General features: G+C 43.4%; 1 protein-coding gene across 1 annotated transcript; it reads right to left on the bottom strand.

The window, feature by feature from the left end:
* Window positions 1–1,448: 1,448 nt before the first annotated feature.
* Window positions 1,449–24,076, bottom strand: LOC133140505 (tyrosine-protein kinase ABL1-like). Its single transcript, XM_061260507.1, has 11 exons — window positions 23,803–24,076; window positions 16,260–16,424; window positions 14,949–15,244; window positions 10,622–10,894; window positions 9,760–9,844; window positions 8,717–8,894; window positions 7,902–8,086; window positions 7,494–7,646; window positions 6,791–6,880; window positions 6,534–6,662; window positions 1,449–5,590 (listed from the first exon to the last, which is right to left on the bottom strand). The coding sequence occupies exons 1-11, from the start codon at window positions 23,885–23,887 to the stop codon at window positions 4,032–4,034; spliced, it is 3,198 nt and encodes a 1,065-aa protein (XP_061116491.1). The 5' UTR covers window positions 23,888–24,076; the 3' UTR covers window positions 1,449–4,031.
* Between the last annotated feature and the right edge of the window lie 3,160 nt (window positions 24,077–27,236).

The following is a 27,236-nucleotide window of genomic DNA, read 5'->3' as shown; positions in this document are numbered from 1 at the left end:
GAAGACATGACAACTGTGCCAAGAGCTTTAATGAATAAGTTAACAAGCTGTATTGCTAGGCCCAGCTGTTCCTGTGTGAAAGGATCTATGCTGGAAGTATGTTTTACAATTTTAACAAGCTTTGACATATTCAACTCTCAGTTACAATTCCTCACTATATAACCACACTATAAACATTCTTGCAAAATGGGTAGGCTACTTCATAGACTGAACACATCTGGCATGCACATTTCACCAAGGATAAAAGAATAACGTAAGTAACAAGACGTTTTAATGTCACTATTAATTCTGGTTTGCCATAGTGTTATTTCACTATTGTGAATTATTGGATTGTCATTCATTGTCAGACATAAACCTGTAAACATAATTACATTTATTCAGCACACACACAGAGCACTAGACCCACTGCTGTAGCTATAGGAAAACACTGTTGGATGATAGTTTGTTCGGAGTGCTGAATTTTCATCTTGCCCACACAGATGAAAGCTTCATTTCCTCTGTATATTATTCTCCTTCTGGATGTGGGCAGCATGAAAACTGCCATCCTGGAGCAAACGGACCTGAAACGGCCTGCAAGAGACTCCCCACAGACCCAGGAGCCACGGTCCACAGTTTGGCTGAATGCTCGGGGAGTTTTTCTCAAGAAGAAATCAGACTGCACCAAATCTATAATGGATGCACTCCTTGCATCCTGGATGCAAGACAGCGGTAAAGACAGTGCTAGACGTGCGTTTGGCACAGTTGAGGGAAAATACGGGTTCTTGAAGTCAGTCAGCGACTGTGTTGGCCGGTCACCAGCTGGCATTAATACTCACAAAAGGTCTGGCAATTTGGAGGATCTGGCTGAAGAACTCAGTGACTACAGGAGTAAAGGGGGATTCAACTTCAGATTTGGAAGAAAATCGAATGTCCATGATGTTGAAAAATGATGATAAACCATGGATTGTGTTCCTTGTTATGGAGATAATATTGCAGCATTCTGAATTTGATTTTGTTCACCTAAATTTGGGGGTAAGGGTGATTTATATTTGTTCACGTGAAGCCAATAAAAATCATATCGTCTGCTACAGCTGTATTGTTCCTGAAGTATATACATCTGCCTATGTGATAAATTGTTTTGCCTTTAGTGAACCTTAAATTTTAATGAATCTTATTAAGAACATAATTAATAGGCATTTCTTTGAGACTGCAGGGTGGATAGACATCAGTTGTCCATAAATAAATATTTGTATAATGAAATATTGCTGCATTGGCCACATCTCTGTGTCCCAGCTGAACTTGATTAGAGGATATTCATTGATGTCTACAAATACAAACTGCAGACACATGAGCCTGCTTACTTTAACAAGTTGTGGCTTAAATTCAATATTTGCTATGTAAGGACTCCATTTTAAATAAACAAATCATTACACGCTTTCTTTAAAAAAAAAGTATAAATGCTGTGCAACTGAAAATGGTTACCAATAACAATTTTATTTCATGACAGTCTGCGAATGACTAGACAAAGTATCTGCAAAAACAACAGTGCTTTAAAATGTACATAGATAAGGGAATGAAAATCAAACAACCAAATCTAAACAAATAAAAACATGTACCGATTTGGTTCAAGTAACATAATAGCTTTGTATTTGCATCAAACAAGAATTGCACCATAAGGGAAATATATCCATGGGGGAGTGCATTAAATACATATCTAAAAAGTATTTGTTTCTAAAAAGTTTGAGAAGGGGAAAAATCCAACTCAAAGAGGACTAGAAGCAAAGTGGCCAAATACAGTAAAAATCACAGCAATCACATGGCAATGCTGAAAAGAAAAAAGCAACAAAAAAGCAAAACACACAACAAAGTGGCATTTCAGTTGATTTTGCAAATACTGTATTGCATATTTTCCTATATGTAATTCATATCTTATGGTTTTTCGGTCAAGAATTCAGCTAGTAAGGCTATCCAATACTCAAATATTTTCGAAGTACTGTACATTATGAATAGGAAAAATAAAAAAATACATTTACATGTTTCTGTCCAAACATCATGGTTTGATGATGCAGTCTCCCGGTTCTTCTCCAATCTCCCTGCTGAAAGTGGTGCTCCTAATGTAAGTATCTTTTTATTCCTGTAGTCCGACACAGTTCAGTCTTCATCATTCAGATTACAGGCTTAATTTTCACAGTGTTAATGGCTTCTAAAGCAATCATGCATACATGTAGCCCACTACAACTGCTTTTGGAATAATTACATACTTTGCATGCAGTTGATCTTAATTGGACTGCCTTTATGTGTATACTTCACTTATTAGCACATCACAACAGTCCGGGGTATAATTTCCAAAGGGAAGACCTCTGCTAGCATTAGCACCATTACATTAACCCTAAAGAAATCCTTTGTCTTTAAACCATGGTTTCATTGTCATCCAAACCTAACCTTTTGAATGATCGTATTCTGAGACAGACAGGCTGTGGTAGCCATATGTTTTCTCTCTGTAAATATACCAAATGTTCCTTAAGCACAGAGACTTCCTAAAGATAACAGGCATCCCATAATGTACCTGCAGCAAACAAACTGTAACTATAATGAGTTAAACAGGGCATCATTAATATGCTTGCTGCTGGTGACAATTAGGGTTGGGTCGATATCCAGTAATACCATATAATGTAAAAATACCCACTGTGTCATTTCAATACCATTCAAACCATTATAGCACCATTTTTAGAGCATGTGCATTAATACGCGTTCCTTAAATGCAGTGAATCGAGTACAAATGTTTTTCAGTTAGCCAATGAGGGGAAGGGAATGTAAGGCAACATTTTGTGGGTGGGATACCATAAAGCTATCATGTAGAAATAAAAAAGCTTATCCAAAGAATTTGTATAAAACCCAAAGTTGATTGTCTTACGGACAAAGATCACTGAAGTTCAAGTAACCACACTGTGCAACATGGTATTCCATAAAGGTCACCCAACTGTATCATCAAGCTATTTATTTAAAGTAGCACCACTCCAAGAGTGAACCTTTTTTTCATATGTTTACAATAACATTGACTCTGCCAATGCAAGTTAATTATGAATCCTTGGTAGAACTACATTCTCCATCTTAATATGCCAGACAAATTTCATTTGCAATATGATTTTGGGTGAAGACCTGTATCATGAGTTTGTTCATGCAATCTTATCGTTTTAGATTGCAGCTTTCAATTTCGATATAGCTTTGGTCAAAATTACAAACGCTACATGTGCCGTTGTAATCAGTGCCACCCAGTGGTTAGATAAGGAGGGGAAGTCTATATATTTATATTTTGTTTTTAATGATGGTGCAATGGCATAAAGATCTGGATACTGCTGAACCCTAGTAATAAGACTGTTTTGTAATGTTTTTGTTAAATGGAAATGAATCATGGCCTGTGGACTATGAGTCCATGTCTTGGGAAGTTTGAGAATAGTTTCATGTGTCGCAGTTAGATAATGATGAACATGTCAATCAAAAAATGACAAGGACTGGCAACACATTTTTCTCATGACCGCACACACCATCATCAAAATAGCATTATCATAGTGTAAGGGCCAACTGGTATTCCCCAAACAAGAGCAGTCAGCATGTGAGGTTTGTGTTATTGGCACAGTGATCTCTCCGACGATTAATTAAGCTACTTTGTTTTGAATACCTGTTAGAAAACATTGATACAAATTTGATCCAATAACACTAAAGTGACAAAACAAAATGGACCAGTAAATCTATAATAAAACACAATTCAAGTGATGCAAAATTGGGCCCTTGCCTTCACACCCCCCACCCTAAATATATGCTAGTTGCATTTTTCATTGAAGTTTGAAGTAAAATAAAATAAAATTAAAAAATGAGCAGACAATCCAAAAAAGTTCCTGGAATATTGTGCCCAGTACTTCTGCTGGGAAGAGGTCTGGCAGTTCACACTTTTCTCAATGTACACCTCTCCTGCTCTCGTGATCTGGCAGAGATTCCTGCCTTTACCGGCATCCCCTCTGTCAATCAAGGAGCAGGCCTTGTGCGTCCCTGTGCTACCTCTGCACAATATCGCTGATCTCTTTGACAGAGGACAGCAGCTTGGTGAAGTCTTGCTGTGCAGCGCTGCCCCCGCTGGCTGTGGGGCAGGTTTGCAGCTCGCGCAAGCTGCTGTCCAGTTTGCTGACGGCATCCCGGAAGGCAAACTTGTTTCTCATCTGCCGGATGGACTCCACATAGCCAGCGCAAAACTTGGACAGGTCCTTGCCGGCCTCCAACACTGCAGTGTAGCTGCCCGTCTGGCCCGAATTCCTGTCGACAGCGGCTCGAAGTTGCTCGGCACCCTCCAGCACCATCTCCCGCGTGACGGCGGAGCTGCTGTGCCTCTCCGGGGGCTGCCAGGTCTTCCGCAGGGACCTGCGGGTGGTCATTAAGGGCGCGAAGGCTGTGGTGGGGGGCTGATCGCCACCTTGTCCAGACTGTGACCCTGGCAGGGACTGCCCAATGGTCTGGCCAGCCGGTGAGCTCCTTGACGTATGTGGCTTGGAATTTGGTCTCTTAGACCCCTCTGAAGGTTGAGGGCTCTTAGGACATTCGGTAGAGCCCGCGCCAGCTAAATGAAGGTCAGAGGTAATGGGGAGGGTTTTGGACTTGGCTTCCAGAGGAAGGTCATGGCCGGGGTTCCGGAAGGTCTTTCTTGATTTGGCTGTGGAAGGTGGAGGCAGAGTCGGTTTCTGGCCATGGACTTTCCCCTTGTCCCTGGGCACCAGGTGCTCAAGGGCATGCTTGGACCTACGGATACGGCTGTCCTTGGCTGCCCCCAGTCCCAGGACCACGCTCGATTTGAGCAACTCAGCCTGTGGATGATGACCTGGTTTGGGCGTTGGATTTATGGGGTTGGAGCTGGGGTTGGGGCTAGACTCGTCCACTACATCCTCAATTTTTTTGGGTGGTCGCACTGGCAGGGTGAGGGTCCCCGAGGCAGGGCACTCCGGTCGCTGCTCATTGGTCCTTTTGCGGAGAATGGTGGGTTTCTCATGCCTGCCCCCAGAGACCCCAGGGTCTAAGTGGCTTGGGACCAAGTCGCGTGGCAACGTCATTGACTTCCAGTCAGTGCGCTGGGACCCGACGGTCACAATGGTGGTGGGTGATGAGGAGAGGAAGTGTTTGGGGTTGTCCTCCACTCCCAACGAGGTGAGGGCCACCCGTCCTCCAGTACCAGATGCTGCAGGCGCAGCCTTTTTTCTGGTGTGCAGAGAGAGGGCCCCTGGGGGTCCGGGGTAGGTGGATGTTCCGTTGGACCCTGTGGCATTGTTATTGCTGCCTGGTGACTTGACGGTCTCAGAGCCGAGGTCATCCTTGAGGTCCCCCGACCCACAGCCCTCCGCCGGTCCCTTGCGTTCCCCGCGCGGGTCTGTCTCTCGGAAGGAGCTGCTGCGTTTGGGCGGGGTCGGGGCAGGCTTCTTTCTCTTCTTGATGAGGTTGAAGAGGCCCGTTCTGGAGCGGTCCCGATCCCGAAGCAGTGGACGACCATCCTCGTTCAGGCCGCCGTCCGGGAACGGCCTCTCTCTCCTGAGCATCGAGGGGGACGTGGCTCCCTCTGGCTCCCCCACGTCTGAGAACCATGCAAAGCAGACGCAATCATGTGGGCGTCCTATCATCCTACTACAGTCTGACAAACTTAACAAACTAACAAATCATAACTGTTTTACAAGGAAGGATAATCTACACAGTGAGCAACTTGGTTGACCAGTTGCCGGAAGTCCGTTAAAACTTTCTATCAAGCTGAGTGACGGCCAGCAACATCGGCAACTGGGCAACTAAGTCGGCTTTTCGCCTGCTTCAACATCCACTCCAGTTCTGCACTTCCTATTTTTCCAACTGATTTGATCCTATTTCCCAATGGCAAATACATAGCTTGCTTTACCAAGGTAATCATTGTTGGCTATTGCTAATGATCTATTCAAATCGAGAATGCTTTGTTTGCATATGTGAAGTGTTTTATAAGCAAGCAATTGAGAGAAATAGATAGAGAGATTGCTAGCTAGCTGACTAGTGAGATACTGTATATATAGAGAGATAGCCTATAGATATAGCTAGTTAGCTAGTGAGAGAGATAGAGAGAGCTAGGTAGCTATAAATAGCAGTAAAAAATACTAATCATCGGTGTCATGACATAACTATAGAATCTAGAGAATATGAACTGTTATGCCATTATTTCTCTGTAAAAAAGCTTATGCCCCTCCCTCATCCTAGTGACCCGTCAACCAAGTCATCCACTGTGTGTCAAGAGCTATATTCAGCCCCTTAAATGGCGCACAGATAACACCAAGTAAAATACATTAATAAATACATTAAAAAAAAAAAAAATAGAAACACAATTTCTAACAAAACAATTTTTTTCTTCTTGTGTTAAACCTTTATACTCACTTTATACTCACGAGCATGTACTGAAGCTTGCAGATGCGACACATAAAGGCTCAGTGATATGAACTGTGAATCACAGGGAGCCCGCGGCTGAGAGGAGGAACATCACTGTGATGTCATGCATGACTTACCTGGACCATCACCATCCCTGCTGTCTCCATTCCTGCGCAGTGTCCTGGTTTTGGTGGGTAACTGGGGGACCAGCAGCATGGAGGTCAAATCCAGCTCAATGCCCCTCCTCTCCAGCTCCTTCTCCACTTCTGCAGGTTGTAATAATAATAATAATAATAATAATAGCTACAGTATAAACAATTGTAATTGAGAAAATGTGGGGAAAGGATAAGAAAGAGGAAAGATTAATGTAAGAGAGAGAGAGAGAGAGACTCACCATCTGAGATGCTGGATTCTTGGAACATGGTTTCAAAAGCTTGGTGGATTTCAGCAAAGGACGGTCGCTCTGCGGGAGTCCATTTCCAGCCTGTGTTGAAGAAAAGTCTCCTTTTAAGTACACCCAGCCCAAGATCACAGCATGGAGGCTGCTCACTAAGCTTAACATCCCCATACAATGGACCTTTTGTCTGCAGCCCAGTGAGACGAAACAAATGCAAACAAAAAGAATGTGAAATCAATATTTATCAATATGAAACTGAAAAGAAGAGGAAACAACAAAACAGGATTCCTCAGCTTAGGATTCATGGTGTCAATAACTGCTGGAGGACAAAGAGAGAGAGACAAAAATGGGCGTAGGGATTGGGCATTCTGATTAGATGCCACCTGCTGGTTACACTACCCTGGGAATGCCATTTCGCATGTAAATTGTAAGCTAGGCGAAACGCAGTGGAAAGCGTGTATTATTAGTGCAGTGTGCAGACAGTGTTGAGGTGACACGCCGAGGGCACACACACACAGAGGGGAGGCAGTGTGCAGACAGTGTTGAGGTGACAGGGCGAGGGCACACACACACAGAGGGGAGGCAGTGTGCAGACAGTGTTGAGGTGACACGCCGAGGGCACACACAGAGGGGAGGCAGTGTGCAGACAGTGTTGAGGTGACACGGCGAGGGCACACACACACAGGGCGGAGGAACTCACATGCCCTCATCAGCTCGTACACCTCCTCCGGGCAGCCCTCCGGACGGTCCATGCGGTACTCCTTCTCCAGGAGGTCGTACACCTGTGATAAGTCGATGCCTGGGTACGGAGACATCCCATAGGTGGCTATCTCCCACAATAGGACTCCAAAGGCTACAGGTTGTAAGAGAGGGGAGGGGGGGGGGGGGCAGGGGTAATTTCAATTGCAGTTCTAGTGCTGATAATGATGGCACCACCCGTTACAGTAGATAATGTTGATCAGAGGTTCCCATTCAGTCCTCAATACCCGTCATGGATAATAATTAGCAAAGTAGAGCCGCTAGAGCAAACCCTGCATGTAAGAATGTCTGGTCACACTAAATCCCTCATTTCACGCTGTTTTACTCAGTCAATCGCTGCCCGACTCACCCCACACGTCAGATTTGATGGAGAACTTGTTATAGGCCAGGCTCTCGGGGGCGGTCCACTTGATTGGGAACTTGGCACCGGCGTGGGCGGTGTAGGTGTCTCCTGTCATTAGCCGGCTCAGCCCGAAGTCTGCCACCTTCACAAGGTGGTTCTCCCCTACCAGGCAGTTCCGGGCTGCCAAGTCTCTGTGGGGGGCAGGGGTGTCATTGAGGTAGAGTTAGACACATGACACAGGTGAGACTTCACTGTAAGGCAGACTCTTCCACAAAAAGCGCTAGGCTAAACAAGTTGTCACATTAAAGGGCCAGTTCACCCAAAAATGAAACAGAGCTGTGTTTCCACTCACGCGGTGTGCTGCTGTTTTTAACAATGCTGACACTGCACCCCAAAACACTGGAAAGGAATGTTGCTGTTGAGTTTTTCTAATGTACTTTTTTGCCACTTTGAGTGCCACAAAAACTGTCCTATTCTGGTCTGTTGTAAATCTAGAAAACCGTGAAATTTCAACAAAACAATCTGAAAGGATAGATAGTATTCTAGGGGAACTGGTAACAGTACATTTTTGGGTGAACTGCCCCTTTAAGAGAGACTAAAATCACTGTGAACTACAGAGATAATAGCTAGCCATTTGCCAACAGTCATACCAGATTAATTGTCAATAAGATAATTTCAATTAATCTGCCTCCATAACAACCTCAGAATAGATCTGTTGTGCCTTTGTTTCAATAGCACCAATTACTTGTACGTATGACTCAACCACACACAGATGCGTGCAGGCTAGCCTGGGTTAGACAGGTGTGCGCAGGTGGGCTCACCTGTGTATGAAGTTCTTTCTCTCCAGGTACTCCATGGCAGAAGAGATCTGTGTAGCCATGTAGAGCAGCACCACGGCGTTAACCTCCTCACGGTTACACTCCCGCAGGTAGTCCAGCAGGTTCCCGTGAGTCATGAACTCTGTGATGATGTAGAAAGGAGGCTCCCTAGTGCACACACCTGGGAATGGAGAGCAAAGGGAAAATATAATATCTGTATAATACAATAATACCTATGCTTATTATGTCATCCGGTGAAGGGAAAGAATAAAAAGAGAATGTAACGTTTACGTTTTTGTCATTTTTTTGTCTAATCCAAAGCGATTTACAAGTGCATAGGTTCTTCAACAAGTTAAAAACATCCATAAATATGAAAACATACATGAACAGCTGTTCTAACTAAAAAGCAAGTCGTCGTAAGTGTAATTATTATTATTATTATTTTACATATGGTGCACAAGAGCGATATCAGAAGGGGGAGGGGTAAATCAGGTGGGAGGACTGATTTAAAAAAAATATATAGGGTGTACAAGGGGAGGAGGGAGGGTAAATCAGAATTGAACCCCTGCACGCTGTGTCTTGCAAAAAAAAAACTAATAGTGTTACTCTAGTGTACAGGAGTTCAATCTCTTTTTGAATTTTCATTTTCTCCTAGCACCTGTTACCTATGTCAGGTGTGAAAACCTTCCAGTGAAAGAGTGAAAAATGTTCAATCAAACATATTCCTGAGGAGAGCCCACCGTCAAAATTATGGGTGGATAGAATGAAAATAACCAGACAGACACAGACAGCAGCCTCCATACTACACCAGGGTAGAGGACAGTGCTACGCTGTATAGCAATATCTGCGATTCCCTGCACTGATTCACAGACACTGACAGCCCTGGAGGCTGTCAAAAATCAGTGAAACTGTCAGTAATGGAGCCTTTGCAGGAGTCATTAAAACGTTTAGTACAGGAGCCTTTGGCGGAGTAACAGACGCAGTCAGTACCGGAGCCTGTGAAACTTGTCAGAACTGGAGCGTGTGCAGGTGAGAGCGACGCTTACCCAGCAGCTGCACCAGGTTTGGGTGCTTTATCTCCTTCATGACGGCCGCCTCCTTCAGAAACTCCTCCAGCTCCATTGTGTCCTCCTGCCGGGGCGAATGAAGACACGGCGCTATCAGGCAGCTGAACTCACACAGGTAGCACAGTAGCTACCACCAGAAGCTGCACATAACACGACTGCTAAATAGATAGAAGCATGCCGCAGGACTTCAACAATTAGCCTGAGACTGCAGGAAGTGTTAAGCAACAGTAGGTGGGGACAGAGCTCTCTGTACGACTTATTTCGGTAGCGTTGCCCAAACCTCAAAATGCCTGAATGTACTCACTTTACCCATGATATCTGGAATTTGTAACTTCTTCTGTACCCAATGACGCACAAAGCGGGCTTACTCATTTGAATTATGACATGTTTTTTGGTACATGGAATGAAAACAGATTGCAATTGCCGATTTGCTTTTTCATTTTAACTTTGGGGGCGGATATGCTTCCATATGACAAAACATGAAACTCCCTTTATCTTACATTAACCACAGACATTTTTTTGGCAGAAGTCAATATCCCAACGGGAAAGCATTGGAAGTCTGCCGAGGCAACCCATGACGGAAAAAATGTGCAGGTTGGCCAACAAAAAGACGTCATCACTGCGGCACGCTAGGTTAAGTGTTATTGTTTTTCTTCATGAACAGTATTAGTTACATTTATTTGAAAGTGAAAGAGGAAGAAGACAAATCTAAAATGACAAATCCTGGCCTTGATGAAACAATTTCAGTAAATGGACTATTGAGGTGGAACGTAACAAATAATTACAAACTTTCAGAGCTTCTACGCCCAGCTTCCCAAAACTGCCGTATCTCCACACGCACCTTTAGGGTTTTGACAGCCACGGTGAGGTTGTATTTCTTCCACATGCCTTCGTAGACCTCGCCATATTGGCCACCACCCAGCTTGTGCTTCATGGTGATGTCGGTACGCTCCATCTCCCACTTGTCATAGCTGGGCGAGACACCGTAGACGGTCGGTTTGTTGCGCTTGGGCGCTGGGTAGTGCAGAGTGGTGATAAGGCCGTCCGACACTGTTGAATGGTGGTGCACCAGCTCGGCTAACGTGCTGAAGCGACTGTCAGAGGAAACGTACAGCTGTGGGGAAGGGGGTTTGGGTGGACGGACAGACAGACAGACAGACAGGAATACATTTTTAGGTGACGCCCTTGTTTTGGAATGCTGTGTGCTGTGGTCATCGTGAGGAAAAATGCATTCAAACGGGAAAGGCACACACACACACACACACACACACATTACGCAGTAACAGGTAACTGCTGATACCTTTGAAAGTAAAAAAAATGCAAGCTGCTCCAAGTGCCTGATAAGTGCCTTTACTTGATTCAAAGTGCGGCTCTTGACATCACAAAGACTCAGGCTCTGAGCCAGACGGCCAGACGTTTGATGTGCTCCCTGTGGCAATGAGTGAATGTGCACCTCGTAGACAGTGAGCAGGAATCCTAGGAATCTTTATTTTCAGCAGGTAACCTACTCTTTGACAGGTGCGCAATCCTAATGAGAGGCTTTGCCCTAGCCGCGTTGTACAAACCGATCGCACTACATTCCGACTGCAGTTTACAGTAGGATGCTTTTTACAGTAAACTGTTTACTGATGGAAACTGAAAAACGAAACAGGGCAGCAGACCTAGGGTGACGCGAATAAAAAGAGAGGAAAAAGATGGAAAGATAAAGGGCTGAAAGAGCACCATAACTGAATGGCCACGTGTAATGGTTAGGGCCTGGAGAAAATCGGGGGTTATTATTTCCCATGTCTCAAGCCTCCACTCTCAAGGGTTCAATAGAGCCATGTGTCAAACAATCATTCCATTTAGTTAATTGCAGCAATGTTTGTTGACACGTGTCATGTTGCACACACTGTAGTACATTAAACAATGCACCAATAAATTAAAATGTCCACTCGTAAAACTTTTTTTTCTTATGGAGGTGGGGGATATTGATGTAAAATGAGGAACCTGCTCTAGTGTTTAAACATTTTAATGCAAATAGAATGTTTACAGCAAAACAGGGGCAGCTGTTAAATGCAAATATTGTCAGTTGATTTACTATCTCTTAGTTCATGGACTAATGCTGATGTGTAAACACATTTTTAATATGGCAGAAACAGGTTTTTATCTTTATTTGCCTGTGAAACCCGTCCCATGACAACACACACTTCCCTCCACATTGACAGAATTTGTCAAAACTGACAAGTAGTGGTTGGCCTTTCCATGTTAAAGCTCGGAAATATTTTTTTTAAAGCTGTATCCCAGATGAAGGTCTTGGGCCGAAACGTCAGCAGCAATAAACTTTGAGATTTTGCAAGAGACGGTGTGCATTGAATGGTACTCAGTAGGACAATAGCAGTTTTTCATGGCTTGGGAGGCAGTCTAATGATTAGAGAATAGCCTTCCCCTGCAAGCTCACCGCTCACATGTTCTGTATACCTTGCTCATATGCTTGGATAATGGTTTACCACATGCTTCTTAAAACGTACATATCATTTTTGATGATCCACTTTTTGGATGTAGTGACTACTGCCACCATTAAATCACACTAGCTGACTGTCAATACTGTGTCAATCTTGTGCTTTTTCGACAACTGTTTCACCCCAGTCCATCTATCCTAATCTTTGATCAGTTGTCTTAAGGAAAAGTTGCGAGATGCAAAATGTGAGCAAAATCCATCGTCATGCAATGTGCCATAACATAACATAGCACAACACAATGACGAGAACGGCAATACTCGCCAATGCTCACCTTTTCCTACCACTAAAGTGGACCTACTGCTTAATTTGCCAGCAGGATATTGTTTTACTCTGCCATTGTCCTTAGGGCAGCCATAGTTCACTTCCTCCAGACTCATCACAGCATAATTCCTTTGTTTTTCACTGAACAGCACCTCATATTTAGTTTCTAGTTCTGCAATTAGTCATACATTATGTCTGTGCAGATTGGCAAAGGAATAATCTTCGTGGCATGCACAGGGACGACTCGGTGATGACTTTTGAAATTCACAGCTGGTCACATTCTCAAAATGTACTCAAGGCCCTTGCAATGGTGTGCACATTCCTCAGATGTGGGATCATCCAGTCTCTCTCCCTCTCCGGGTCTCTCCAGAGAGAGAGAGAAAGAGACCACCACAGCCTATGCAATAACATAGGAATCTCAAATATTCCAAATAATGGAACATTTAATCATTCTGTCGGCATGGAGGCTGGATGGTGTGGTGGGGGTTGGGTGATTGAGATTTTGGGGGTTGGGGGAGGGGGGTATATGGAAACATTACATGGTCGTTGGAGGGGGGGGGGGGTGGGGGTGGTATAGGAGAGTTGAAAGTAGTGTGTATTCAGGCCAAGATGTCCAATTTGGATGCTCCAGTTGTTATATTTCCTTTCCCCAGGTTTGAACGGGAGGTCAGGAAAGAGACGGGTGATGATAGAAAAGCAGACATCAGTTTTTGGAGTGGGGGGGTGGAGGCGCCATCGGATCTGTGCTCGTCACCCGGTGCCGTAGAATGTGATCCGCCATGAGGACACACGGTAACTTACAGCTCTAGAAGGAACTGATGATTAATAGACCAGGAGCAACCTGCACTGCATTGGGACCATGAGGAGCCCTACCCATGCTATGGTCTGATTTTATTCAGAACTGTGTCAAATACGTCATTGTTTTGGATTCAAATACTTTTCTACTCGTCACTGAGCTTGTCTGGTGTATTGGAACCTATGAAATACAAAAAATCCCGCCTTATGGGCCTGTTGACTCAATTGCACCAGGCAAGATCAGTTGAGCACAGAAAAGTTTTTGAATCTAAAACTATTATTTGTTCTCTTGATGAGATTCCCCACTGGTATCCCATCATGTCCTCGTGAGGGCCTCCACAGTGACCCGGCAGACTGAAGGCCCCCTCAGCTGAGACTGGTGTCTGTCTGGTCTCAGGCCGCCTGCAGTTTAATAAACTGTGAAATCCCAGAAGACCTGGAATTACTGTGTGCTTAAACTATGGAATGTCTGGTTGCGCCATCAACTCAGGGGATCGCAGGCAAGCATGCTATCCTCTTTACTCTGCAGCTCTGAAAACTGGGATACAGTGCTGTGGTAGGGGTAGACACAATTGTGGTGCAGTGTTTGTGTGGTAGTAGTAGGTACAGTGTTTGTGTGGTAGTGGTAAGCACACTGTTGGTGTGGAGGTGGTAAGCACACTGTTGGTGTGTTACTGCTAGGCAAACCATTTGTCTTGCCATCAAATGCATTTCTGGGTAAGTAGTCTAGACGCAGTACTGACACAGTGTTGATGCGGTAGTGGTAGACAGTACTGACACAGTGTCGATGCGGTAGTGGTAGACGCAGTACTGACACAGTGTCGATGCGGTAGTGGTAGACGCAGTACTGACCTTGCCGTCAGACGCAGTGTTGATGTGGTAGTGGTAGACGCAGTACTGACGCAGTGTTGATGTGGTAGTGGTAGACGCAGTACTGACGCAGTGTTGATGTGGTAGTGGTAGACGCAGTACTGACGCAGTGTTGATGTGGTAGTGGTAGACGCAGTACAGACGCAGTGTTGACGTGGTAGTGGTAGACGCAGTACTGACACAGTGTTGATGCGGTAATGGTGGACGCAGTACTGACACAGTGTTGATGCGGTAGTGGTAGATGCAGTACAGACGCAGTGTTGATGCGGTAGTGGTGGACGCAGTACTGACCTTGCCATCGGAGGCAGTGTTGATGCGGTAGTGGTAAACGCAGTACTGACCTTGCCATCGGAGGCAGTGTTGATGCGGTAGTGGTAGACGCAGTACTGACCTTGCCATCGGAGGCAGTGTTGATGCGGTAGTGGTAGACGCAGTACTGACCTTGCCATCGGAGGCAGTGTTGATGCGGTAGTGGTAGACGCAGTACTGACCTTGCCATCGGAGGCAGTGTTGATGCGGTACTGGTGGACGCAGTACTGACCTTGCCATCGGAGGCAGTGTTGATGCGGTACTGGTGGACGCAGTACTGACCTTGCCATCGGAGGCAGTGTTGATGCGGTAGTGGTGGATGCAGTACTGACCTTGGCGTCAGACGCCGTGTTGATGCGGTAGTGGTGGATGCAGTACTGACCTTGGCGTCAGACGCCGTGTTGATGCGGTAGTGGTGGATGCAGTACTGACCTTGCCATCGGAGGCAGTGTTGATGCGGTAGTGGTACACGCGGCCCTCGTAGCGCAGCGAGATGGACCTCTGGCCCGGGCTGCTCTCGCTCTCCCGCACCAGGAAGCTGCCGTTGATGCCGCTGCTGAGCAGGTACTCGGCCGCGTTGCGCGACACGGGCCCGTGGTACCAGCTGTGCTTCTCCAGGCTGTTGACGGGGGTGATGTAGTTGCTGGGCACCCAGCCTTGGCCATTCCTGGTCCGTGCCTCGCACCACTCGCCATTGTGGTTGTAGCCCAAGACTCTTAGCTTCTCTCCTGGGGGGGGGGGGAAGATGACATCACAATATAGTGTTTGTTTGCTGAACAACCCGCGTTGTTCTAAAGGGCTGAAACTCTTGCATTGCATATCTCACTTTTTATAGCTATAGACGCAGGACAGTAAATCCAGGATTTATGTTGAGCAAAATGGTAGATGTATTAAGGTAAATTCTTCATTGAAAGTTTAATTTGAAATTGAAAATCTCATTGAAAACACTTGAAATACAGTACTGTGCGATTTTGTTTCTCTGCATTAGTGTGTCAGTAGAAAAAAGCTAATTTGAGATTTCTAAACATTCATTTTCCAAAAATCTAATGTTACAGGTAAATTGTAGTATTTAATTTAATAAAATACTTTAGGTGGAGAGAGCAGGGCATATTGTCACACTTTTTACTCTTTATGAAAATTTTTTGGGCGGAATATATCACAATGGAATAAATGTCATATCATACCATCTCCAAATACATTTAGAACAGCCAACCAGCCAAATTTCTTATAAAACTGCAGGACAGACGATGGGTAGTCACAACAAATATTGATCTGATTTCGTTTTTTAATATTTAGAAACTTTTCATTATTTTGAAAGCATCTTCGCTTTATTGCATTTTTTTTTTTACATGTGTCTAAGACGTTTTCACAGTACCGTGACAGAGTGGTTGTCCTGCAATGCACTGGAACAGCAGAGATGAGTTGTGGTAAAAACATGGTGTGCTTCCAGTGTCCACTTTATTCCGCCTTTGGGGCTATTGAACTGAATTCTTAACATTGCATTATTTTGTCCTCGCTGTGAGTTATTTTTTTAAAGTAATGTTTGTTTGAAGCGGCACAAGTACAAAACCTCATGGACATGAATATGAAACGAGAAGTCGGATACAGACCAGAATCAAATTAACAGCTCAAACAAACCTAGTCACCGAGAACAAAGGCCTGCAAACAAAAGAGTAACTCAGAGTAGCCCCAGGTTGGGGAACCCTGGCCTTGAATAGCCACAGAGACTGATGGTCTTTTCACCTTTAGTAATGCTGAGTGTGTTGTCTCCACTGGCCACAAAATCGTACAACGCCACAAACACGTTGGGGTCATTCTCGCCGGCACCAGTCAGTAGGTTCTCTTTGGAGTTCCAGCGTGCTGCCTCTGTCAAGCTCTGGGCCTCGAAACCAGGCCTCTGAAAAACCTCTGTAAATAAAATGAGACAGGTGACATTAATGAATCGAAAGTGTCAAAGAACAGTAGGGGAAAGATTTCGAGGGAATAGAAGAGAGAAAGGGGTAAAATGTGACAGAATGTACAAATAACCCTTTTTATGACATTGATGCATCTTGACTTTGTTGAAGGTACTCCAGCTGTTAGAGAAAAATGTCTTTATAGAAAGTGTATCCCGCATATAAGCTTCACAATGGGTGTTTTCCCAATTCTGGTTTTGTGAATGTCACATTTTTCCTGTTAGAAAGAAATGACAAAATCATGCTTCAGCTGGAGCTGTCCCTCTGTAGTAACACAGCAGGTTGTATAACAACTTAGGCTCCTTTATTAAAGCACATAACAGCATTGTAATTCCTGGTTGAGATATTAATGGGTGTAATTTTGGTTGTGTTCTATGATGTAAACTACCTGTTACTATCTGAACCATGAATTTCAAAGCTGTTATGTGCTTTAATAAAGTAAGTTGCTAACGAGTTGCTATATATATTTGCTCAAGTGTCATACTAGTCTGCCTGCACAAGACTTTGCTCAGATATACTGCACAGAGTGGCCATACTTTCGTAGTAGAAGTTGTTTTCGATGTTCTGTGGATGTTTGTGAGTAACTGGCATTTTAATATCAAAGATAAATGTTACGGTCAAGTTTTTTTCATGTAAAATTTGGCACATTGAGCCCCACAAAAATATGTGTTGATAGAGTTGTATCAAGGTGAACTGCATTCAGAAAACACATCAAATCTCTGATGAAGTCTGATAGTGCTATATCGTATCCACTGGGTAAGTTATTAAATTAATTTTTTGTCTGAACTGCCCCTTTAAGCAAAATCCCAACATTTGCATTGAAGAAAGCTCCTGAATGTGTATTACGTACTGAGGGATGCAGAAATTTGGGCACCCCTGGTTTGATTTGTCTGTTACAATTAATCTGTATGTGATTGGTAGGGAACCAACCTGAACTCTAAATGGTACAGAGTTAAACATGAGACCTCTCTGCAAATTTTAAAGCAAGATTTACTGTTTATAAATTATAAAAAAAAGGAAAAGGGCCGTGTCCAAAAATTTGGGAACCCATTTGGATTATTCTTTGTTACTTTTAAAAAAGATGATTACTAAGGCCCAGGTGATTTACTCGTTAGGGCTTCAGTGACTCAGAGTATAATTCCAGGGCTGAACTTTTTATTCTGAAGTAACTCCATGCCCCATGCAGGCTGCAAAAACACTGAAGCAAAGCAACTGAAGTATGCAAAACAAACAATGCGCTATGGACTGACAAAACCAAAATGTAGCTTTTTGGCCACCACCACAGGTATGTTTGGAGAAAAAATGGTGAAGTCTTTGTTGAGAAGAACACCTTGCCAACTGTGAAGCATGGAGGTGGATCCATTATGCTTTGTGGTTGTGTAGCAGCTGGGGGTTACAAGAAATATTGATAAATATTGAGAAATATCAATAAATTCTTGAGGCTAGTGTTCAAAAGTCAGTCCAGACATTGAAGTTGAAGAGAGTTTGAGTATTCCAGCAAGACAATGATCCGAGGCATACCTCAAAATGAACCATGAAGTACCTCAAGAAAAGACAGATGAAGGTTTTGGAATGGCCAACACAGAACCCAGACTTTAATATTATTGAAAATCAGTGGAGAGATCTCAAACGTGCTATACATGCAAGGAGGCCGAAGAATATTTCATAGCTAAAAGTTTTCTGCCAGGAAGAATGGGGAAAAATTCCAAAAGCGAGAATTGCAAGACTGTTAGCTGGCTACAGGAGCATTTACGAGCTGTTATAGTTGCCCGAGGAGGAATTACAAAATACTACCTGATAGGGTTCCCAAACTTTTGCACAGGGCCTTTTTCATTTTTTTATTATCTTGGAGTTGTAAAAAAATTCACATAAAAAGTAATCTTGCTTTAAAATTTGAATGTGTCATGTTTAACATTATACCATTTAGAGGTCAGGTTCGCTTCTGGTCAGGTTCATTTAGATATTAATTGTAAAAGGATTTTTGACCAGGGGAGCCCAACATTTTTGCACACTACTGTATATGCAACCAAGGCATCTGTTCAGCTGGTTTTGTCCACCTAGAAATTGTAATTATGGATGAGAAGCCACAATGACCACAATGACGTAACAGAGAGCAGGGGATACTGAGAGAGGGAGCAAATACCTTTGGTCTAAAGAATATTATTTAAGTGCACATATACCTACACTCACTGAGCACTCTATTAGATATTTATTAGACTTAGATTTACTTAGACTTCTACTCTGCTGTAGCCTATCCACTTAAAATTATGATGCGTTGTGTGTTCAGAGATGTTCTTCTGCATACCACTGTTGCAATGTCATTTAATGTGTGGTTATTTGCGTCAATGTCACCCTCCTGTCAGCTTTGACCAGTCTGCCCAGTCTCTCATTAACTAGGCATTTCTGTCTGCAGAACTGCTGCTGACTGGATTTATTTAAAAAAAATTTCACCATTCTTTGCAAACTCTAGAGACTAGTGCGTGTGAAAATCCCAGGAGATCAGCAGTTTCTGAGATATTCAAACCACCCAGTCTGCCACCAACATTCCACGGTCAAAGTCACTGAGATCACATTTTTTCCCCATTCTGATGGCTGAAGCTCCTGACCCGTATCTACATGATTATATGCATTTCACTGCTGCCACACAATTGGCTGATTAGACCATTGCAAGTTGGTGTAATAAAGTTTTAAAAAATCCTAACAAAGTGCTCCGTGAGTGTATATTCCTGCAGTGACAGAAGAACACACTAGGTATACATCTGATGAATGCACCTGGCAGTGAGTGCGACTGAAACTGCATGCAGACGCACACAAGAATTACTGTGTATGGTACAGTTTAAACATTAACCATTGGTGCGGTGCTGCAGCACAGTACTGCCGAGGGAGGGAGGACTGGGTTTGTAAGGGTTACCTCACCTCATCAAGCTTTTGAAGTTCTCTAGTCGGTCAGGCGCCCGCAGTCTGCCTGCACCAGCTGCACACAGAGTACAATGCCCCGCCACAAAGTCTGTACAGCTGAGCTGGTAGACTGCAGACTGAAATTGAAATGGTAGCTGGCTGAATGCACTCTGAAGAGTAACTGTGCCCGTCTGTGGTCTTGCAAATGAGCAGATATCCATGCAGCAACGGGACAGACTGTGACTGGTCATTAATTGCCTTCCTACCAGGCCCTGTGTGATTACTGAGCTCACCAGTGCTCCCTTACTTCCTAATGATACTGTAAAGAGTTGCTTTTGGTAAGCCTGTATCTCTGATTTTCTTTTTTTCCTCAACCTACATAATAGCTACTTGACTTTCTTTGGCAAAGCTCTGGGCTTCCTGTTGACAACCACCAATAACAGCTCCAAAGGTATTTAAAAGCCTATAATCCACGCTGGATTTTTCATAAAGAAAGCACTCTTATACATGCACTAAGGAAGCAATGGAACACACCTGACTAGTCAAAACCACCTGTAAAGCCATTTACCCCAAATATTATGGCACTCTGAGATTGGGAGACAATGGATAAGTGCTGTAATTTCTATATAGTGACATAGAAATACCCTTTTATAAAAGCTGAGAATCTTCATTTTAACTCCATATAAAATGCCTGATAACATTATGCATATATAGCAGCAAATAATCAAATCTTGACCTCGAAGCAAATATAATTGTTTTTGGACTACCTGAAGTGCTTCCTGTGCACTTTTCTCACAAATAAACGAACAAATAATGGAATATTTTAGTTATATAGTGGCCATTTTCCCTCCACTGATAATAGGAAAATGGCGGATTGTGCAAATAACAAGTTCAGCTCATTGTATGGTTTCTGTCCATCTTCGCCATAGGCCATGTGCTTCTTGTCTGCTCCAACAGACACTGAAGAGCTTTGTTGACCTCTGGAGTTATATAATTGTCTAGCAGAGGCCCGTTTCCGGGGTAATCTTCTTTGCTTACGTGTTTCATGTTCCAAATGAGCTGTTTACACACTGGAATGTTCATTGCTGATGACCCTCATCTCAGCATTCAGTGTCACTCCGCTCACAAGCAGGAGGCGAGAGTGCTACTGGAGTATTCGAACGTTGCTCCATGAGATCACTGGCCGATTATTTAAGATCAGCCTCCAACTGAATAACAAAGGATCTTTAAAAATCCTCAATTTGTCTCTAATTTCTACACACACAAGACCTGTGGAAAATAGCAGAAGATTCTCTGATGATATGTGTTCCCTTCTCCCTTTCGTTTAAAAAAAAAAAAAAACAGGCATGGAGTACTTCACCGTGCAGTCAAAGAGCCCAAAGAACAGAGGGAATTACTGGTGAACGATTTACTGCCCTCATCCTTTTAACAGACAAAGCTCCCTATTGCAGATGCTGAACACCAACCCATAAAACCATGACATTAATAACATGAAGAGGCACCACCTTTAGCAGATTCAGAGGCAAAACGTCTGAAACTTCAGACCAACATACGGCCCTCAGGCAAAATGGGCCCTTCATAAAATGGGGCGTTGAGATCACAACGGCGCTGCTTGCTACCATCTCCACTAGAGATTGCTAGTCAAAGGGCACACGACTGCAGGCGGTCTGACTCCTCCAAGTCTGGAAAAATTGGCAAGATATCAGTCTTGACTCTTAAGTATGAGTTAGACAACACCTGTGTGCCTGATGTCAACAACAAAGCCATCTGCATGCTGTCATGTGACCATGGTTAATTTAAAAAGACAACCAAGTTTTTGGAAAAATGGGACATTAAACTCTTAATTGCAGCAGCACTGATAATGTTTTATGTACTAAGCCCAATCAAACTGAACTTGTTGCACGCCATCAACCCAAGAGCATCTGATATGCTGTTAGATTTAATATGATCCCCTAATGATTCCCAGGACAAATGCCTGCGGTCATCGCATTTTTTTGCATATTCTTCCTATTAAAGGGAAAACACATTGTCTGATTATTTCAATAAAGCCATAAAACTCAGTCTGGAAAACAAATACTTTTTTAAGCTTCATCCTACTGCTCGACAAACTGCTTTCATAACCCTAATCCATCCTCCCTCCTTCACTCCCTTTCTGAGGACATTCCTTCCATCTCCTCTCTTTTCTTTCAACCAGCACAGTCCCTGCTTCTCTTAAGAGGCCTGGATGCCTACACAATTACTGACCTGCAATCAACTGTCTCTCCATCTCCTACAGAATAACTTGAGTAATCTCGACGCCAACCAAACAGGTTTAAAATCTTCCCACTTCACCGAGATTGCATGCCTCACAGTCTCAAAGGCTCTTCACTCAACAAGAGCACTCAAAAAGTCACTTGGCACTGTCCTCACCCTGCTCAACTTGTCAACTACTGGCCTTTTCTCAGATTCCACCATGTAGCATGGCTTGCCGTATATCTTGCTGACTGCTTCTACAAGGAGGCCAAGAGGAGATTTGCCTCTTCCATCTGCCCCCACTTCACTATTGTCTCATAGGGTGCGGTGCATGGTCCTCACCTCTTCTCTCTTCACACTAAATCACTTGATCAAGCTGTCAAGAGTTCAAGACTTGTAATGGCTACAGTGTCTTCTTCCAACTAAAAGCTTTGGGCGGCCTGTAGCATAGTGGTTAAGGTACATGACTGGGACACGGAAGGTCGGTGGCTCAATCCCCAGTGTAGCCACAATATGATCTGCCCTTGACCTTGACCAAGGCCCTTAAACCTGCATTGCTCCTGCTTAGTCTAATCAACTGTAAGTCACTTAGGATAAAAGCGTCAGCCAAATGACTTGTAATGTAATGTAATGTAATGTATGAGGGGGGTATCAGGGGAATCTGCCCTTTCCTCACCCAAGATGCTGCACAGCTACCTCTATAGCAGGGGTGGGCAATTCTGGTTCTGGAGGGCTAGTGTATATATAGATTTTTGTTTGCACCAGTTACCCTGGCTAAATGAGATACTGTATTTGGCTATGGAGACCAACAATGGTTCAGCCATAGATTAGATCACAGTAAAGCATTTCATATAGGGACACAAACAGTTTTTGTCTGTCATTCCTGTGCTTATCAAAAGATTTAGGTAAAATGTCAGACTTTAATTTAGGCATGACAACCAGAAACAGATGCAGCTACATATACTCACTGAGCACTTTTATTAGGTATTTATTAGACTTCTTTTTTTGACTTATTGGTCTTCTGCTTCTGTAGCCTATCCAGGTTTGACGCGTTGCATGTTCAGTGATGGTCTTCTGCATATCACTGTTGTAATGTGTGGTTATTTATGTTACTGTCACCTTCCTGTCAGCCAATCTGGTCCTTTTCCTCTGAACTCTCTCATTAACAATGTGTTTTTTACCAGCATAACTGCTGCTCACTAGATGTTTTTTTGTTTTTCACACCATTCTCTGCAAACTCTAGAGAGAGTTTGTGAAAATCCCAGGAGATCAGCAGTTACTGAGATACTCAAACCACCCTGTCTGGCACCAACAATCATTCCACAGTCAAAGTCACTTAACTCATATTTCTAGCCCATTCTGACATTTGGTCTGAAAAACAGCTGAACTTCTTGCCCACATCTGCATGGTTTCATGCATTTAGTTGCTGCCACATGATTGGCTGAGTAAATATTTCCATTAACAAGCTGGTGTACAGGTCTACCTAATATAGTGCTCACTGAGTGTATAACTGTATATAGAAAGATATGAATATACGTATATTCGGCAATGATGATAATGATCATAATCTAATGGAACACAACTGTCATTCTTTTAGAAACAAACTTGCTGTGCCATCCTGTGCCGTGTTTATCAGCACAGACAACTGGAGATAAATACAAACATGTGACACCTATTACGTGATCTGGGTTTCAAAATTCCTCACCCCTCCTCTCCCTCCGCCTACAGACGTTCAGAAATCAACAGATACAAAAGAAACACATCTTCTGTGAAACAAAAGACACTTAGTGAACCGAAAAGGTTAGGAGGAGCTCTACTGAAGTTGAAAAGTCACAGAACGGTAGAGAAAGCACATGAAGGTGCAGGACTGAGATCATCCCATATCCCCCCCCTTCTTCTTCTTCTTCTGCCGCAAGGCTGTGTGTCTGGCCTCCCGATCCTCCTCCCCACCCCCCACCCCTTGGGGCCTGGGCATGTGGGAGAGCAGAGGCTTTGCGCTGGAGCGGCTAAATCTTTCCATTCCAGGCGCTCCTCATGTCTGCCTGCCTGCCTGCCTGCGTGGCTTCCCCGCGCCTCCCCAGGATGCACCAGGAAAACAGGGTGCTCGCGGCCTGCGCGTAGCCCCTTTCCTCTGCCCCCCGTTTCAGCCGCCCCCCCCGCACCCCACCCCAACTTTTCCACCGGCGCCACCCGATCCTTACCTTCCAAGTAGCAGCTGGAGGACGACGAGAGGCCTTTCTTAGATTTACAGCCCACCAATTTCAGGCAGATCTCCAACATTTTCATTTGCTTTTTTCCTCCCACCTTTAATCAGTTTTCTTTCAGTTTCTTTTGTGTTCTTTTGTTTGTCTTCTTTCTCTTCCTCCGGGAAACTTATCGGTGCATTTAGTCCATTAGGTTCAAAAGCCCCAAATGTAAAACAAACACAAAAACACAACTCAAGAGGGACTATTTTAAGCCCCCGTCAAAAAATGCAGCCTGCTATGCACCCCCCACCCCCCCAGATCCCCTCACTTTCCCGTCCTCTTCGTTTTCTCAGACGAAAAATGCTCCTCACAACCAAGACAAACTAAAAACACATCTACCCACTGGGCTCCATTTTCTTCCAGTTTTTTTTTTTGTTTGTTTTTTTTGGTTCCAGTTTACAAAGAAGCAGATTTAGTAAAAGCGTTTCTTCACTGAATGCCAGGTGGATGCATTGATCTGTGGGTTCTGTGGGCTGGAGGGGCTATCCTGAGCTTAGCATTCCCCTCTCCCCCATCCCGTCTGCGTCCCGTTAGCCTAAGAAGCACAGGAACTCTCTCCCTCTGCGCTCTGCCAACAATGGGCCCCTTTGAAAGCACTGGCTTTTTGACTCAATGACATCAGCTGTTTGGATCCTCCCACACACACACGCGCGCACGCGCACATACACACACAGGCACAAGGACACACTGAGCCCTAGCAAAAATCCATATTCATCTCCAATTCTTCATCTCCATCGAATCTCCAAATCTCCATCTCTTCTGTGAAAAAAAAATAACAAAGACATTTTCTTTTTTTGAAAACTTCTTGGTATTGTCTTTTGTTGCCCACTCGATCTCTCTTGCCCCTCCCTCCCTTGGATCAGAAGTGTTTACAGGTTAAAAGATCAGAGGTTAAAAGAGTAATTACTCCCCCCCCCCACCACATTTTCTTTTAGGTTTAAGGGAACGCAGTTGATATGCACTTGGTCTTTGCATATTTTCAGGAATTTAATCATAATTTTCTTTCCAAAGCAGGCTGCAATTTTTTATTTACTCTTCTTAGCTGTATGGTAATCTTGTTCTGTACCCATTGTAATAATCATGTCATAAATAATAGAAGCTCATGAATGCTTCATTATTGAAATGGGGAAAAGGAGAATCCATCAATTAATGATTACAACCCTCTCTTTTATTTTATTAAAACACATTTTTGTTTTTGCTATGGAACTTTTGATTCTAGTACTAATTTATTTTCAAGTCAGTTATGCATTTATTCTCAGATTTTTTATTTATGTTTCTCACTGTTGTTTATTTCGATCTTTTGCCACTAGTGCAAAATGGACAAAGGAATCACCATGCTGTGCTTGCAGTGTGCATTGCATTTTCACTTCAGTAGGTTTCATGGTGCTTCATGAATCTATGTCTCTGAGTAAGTATACTGGCTCACACCATGACTTTCTGCCTAAGCAAATAACATGGCTAACATTTTTAAACACCTAATCACTTCATGCAGCCAGATCTTCATTGACTCAATCTAGGCCAAATACCTTTGGTAAGGGTATACACGGCAGTACTAGAACTGTTTTGAATATTTCCCTTATGGCTATGCCTCACGAAAAGCGGCCAATTAGAAGACACAAGATAAGGTGACTATTAATATTTATGAGTTATGTATTTCAATCCAGATGAAGCATATTATTTTTGCCATTCTTTTTGCCTCTAATATACAGATATTTACTTTATATTATTTTATATTATATTCAGATACATAGAACAGTGCACATTCAACCATTATATGTATCTGAATCATGTATTAGTAAATGTATTAGCTTTAAAGGAAAATGCCAACATTTTTGGAAAAGATTTTCAGACTTATACGAGATGTTCGATTTCATTTTCATTTTTGTGCATTCACTGGCACAATTTCCATGTTAGCAAAACTTTTTCGCTTACCTCTGAAAACAACGTTTCTCGTTTTCAACTACACATGATACCGTGTGTAAATAAAACAGCTTTGGAGTTGCTGTAAAGTGTATTTCTTCACTTTGAAGGAGTTAGGCTACTGACTCTGATAGGCTGCAAGTCTTTATGCTAAGCTAACATGTTTTGCTAACATGGAAATTGAGCCAGTGAATGCACAAAAATGAAAGTGAAATCGAACATCTCGTCTAAGTCTGGGTAAGTCTGAAAATGTTTTCCAAAAATGTTGGCATTTCCGAACATCTCGTCTGGATAAGTCGGAAAAAAAGTGTATTTGAATTTTTTTCAAAATTGGTCTTTTCCTTTAAGTCCTCTGTGTTAAGCCAAAGACACATTTCCTCTTGAGTGGACTAAGCTAATCTGTTTAGTAGGTTGTCAGGGTAATGGACTGTGGCTTTTTGACATGGATCCAGAATGCACTGGGGCTGAATGCTGGGAACCACTTATCCTGGATGGCACAATTCAGCTGGTGACTCCAGACTGGCTGAGCCCGTCCTGTTGGGGAGTCAAGAAGCCTGCTGGCCACATAATGCATTGTGGGGAATTTCCAGTCAAAAGACAGGGGAAAAAATTCCTAATATAGTGGCAGCAAAGGTCTGCTATTGCACTTTCGTCCACCACTGGAAAATGAGTATCAACGCCACCCAGGAGAGGTAAATTTTATAAGCTGCCTTCTCAGAATGTGGCACCTCTGACAGGGTGTCACGCATGCTGAACTTACATGCTGTACCCACGGGTGTTTCCCAGCATCTGAGTGAAAACACACCTGTTCTGATCTCACCTTGGTTACTCAAATTTGCGACTGCTTTTTGCCTAGCGGCCAGAATCTGGTCCTAGTGCCCTTATGGGAACTCTGATATGGCACAGGGACTTTCTTGCAGGTACACTGTCGATCACTTCAGGTACACGTACAACAACATGCAAATAATGCCGCTGGAAAATACACTCAGGTATCATTTTCTGGAATCATATAGAAACCTTGGTCATAATGGTTGCTTTCATTATAACTTTTTTATGTACATTTCAGTGGTGCCCCAATACTGCCCCAATACTACAAAACTTGGCAAATACCCACAATAATATAGCATGATGATGAGAAACAAAATTTCATATAATAAACATGGGGAATTCATGATGGGATTGTTATATACTGATCAGTAAGGTTGGGTGTTTGTCATGGAATTAAGTCAGGTGCTACAGATTCCTACCATACCGACCAATCTGGTGTGCGCTTATTATAAATGCCTATAACAGGGTCGCTATTTATTTTCAATTAATAATACTGGAGCATCCAGAAGATGAGGCTATGTCAATGCAGCAAGCAAATTAGCTGAACACATTTAACATTAGACATTGAATTTAAAAAGTCAAACTCATTGATGAGTAGAACTAATTACGTTGTACATTTCTGCCCAATACCTTGCTTGTCG

Source organism: Conger conger, chromosome 11 (assembly GCF_963514075.1).
Source record: "Conger conger chromosome 11, fConCon1.1, whole genome shotgun sequence".
Lineage (NCBI taxonomy): Eukaryota > Metazoa > Chordata > Actinopteri > Anguilliformes > Congridae > Conger > Conger conger.
The sequence above is the reverse complement of the archived record's forward strand: the minus strand, read 5'-3'. Positions and strand labels throughout refer to the sequence as shown.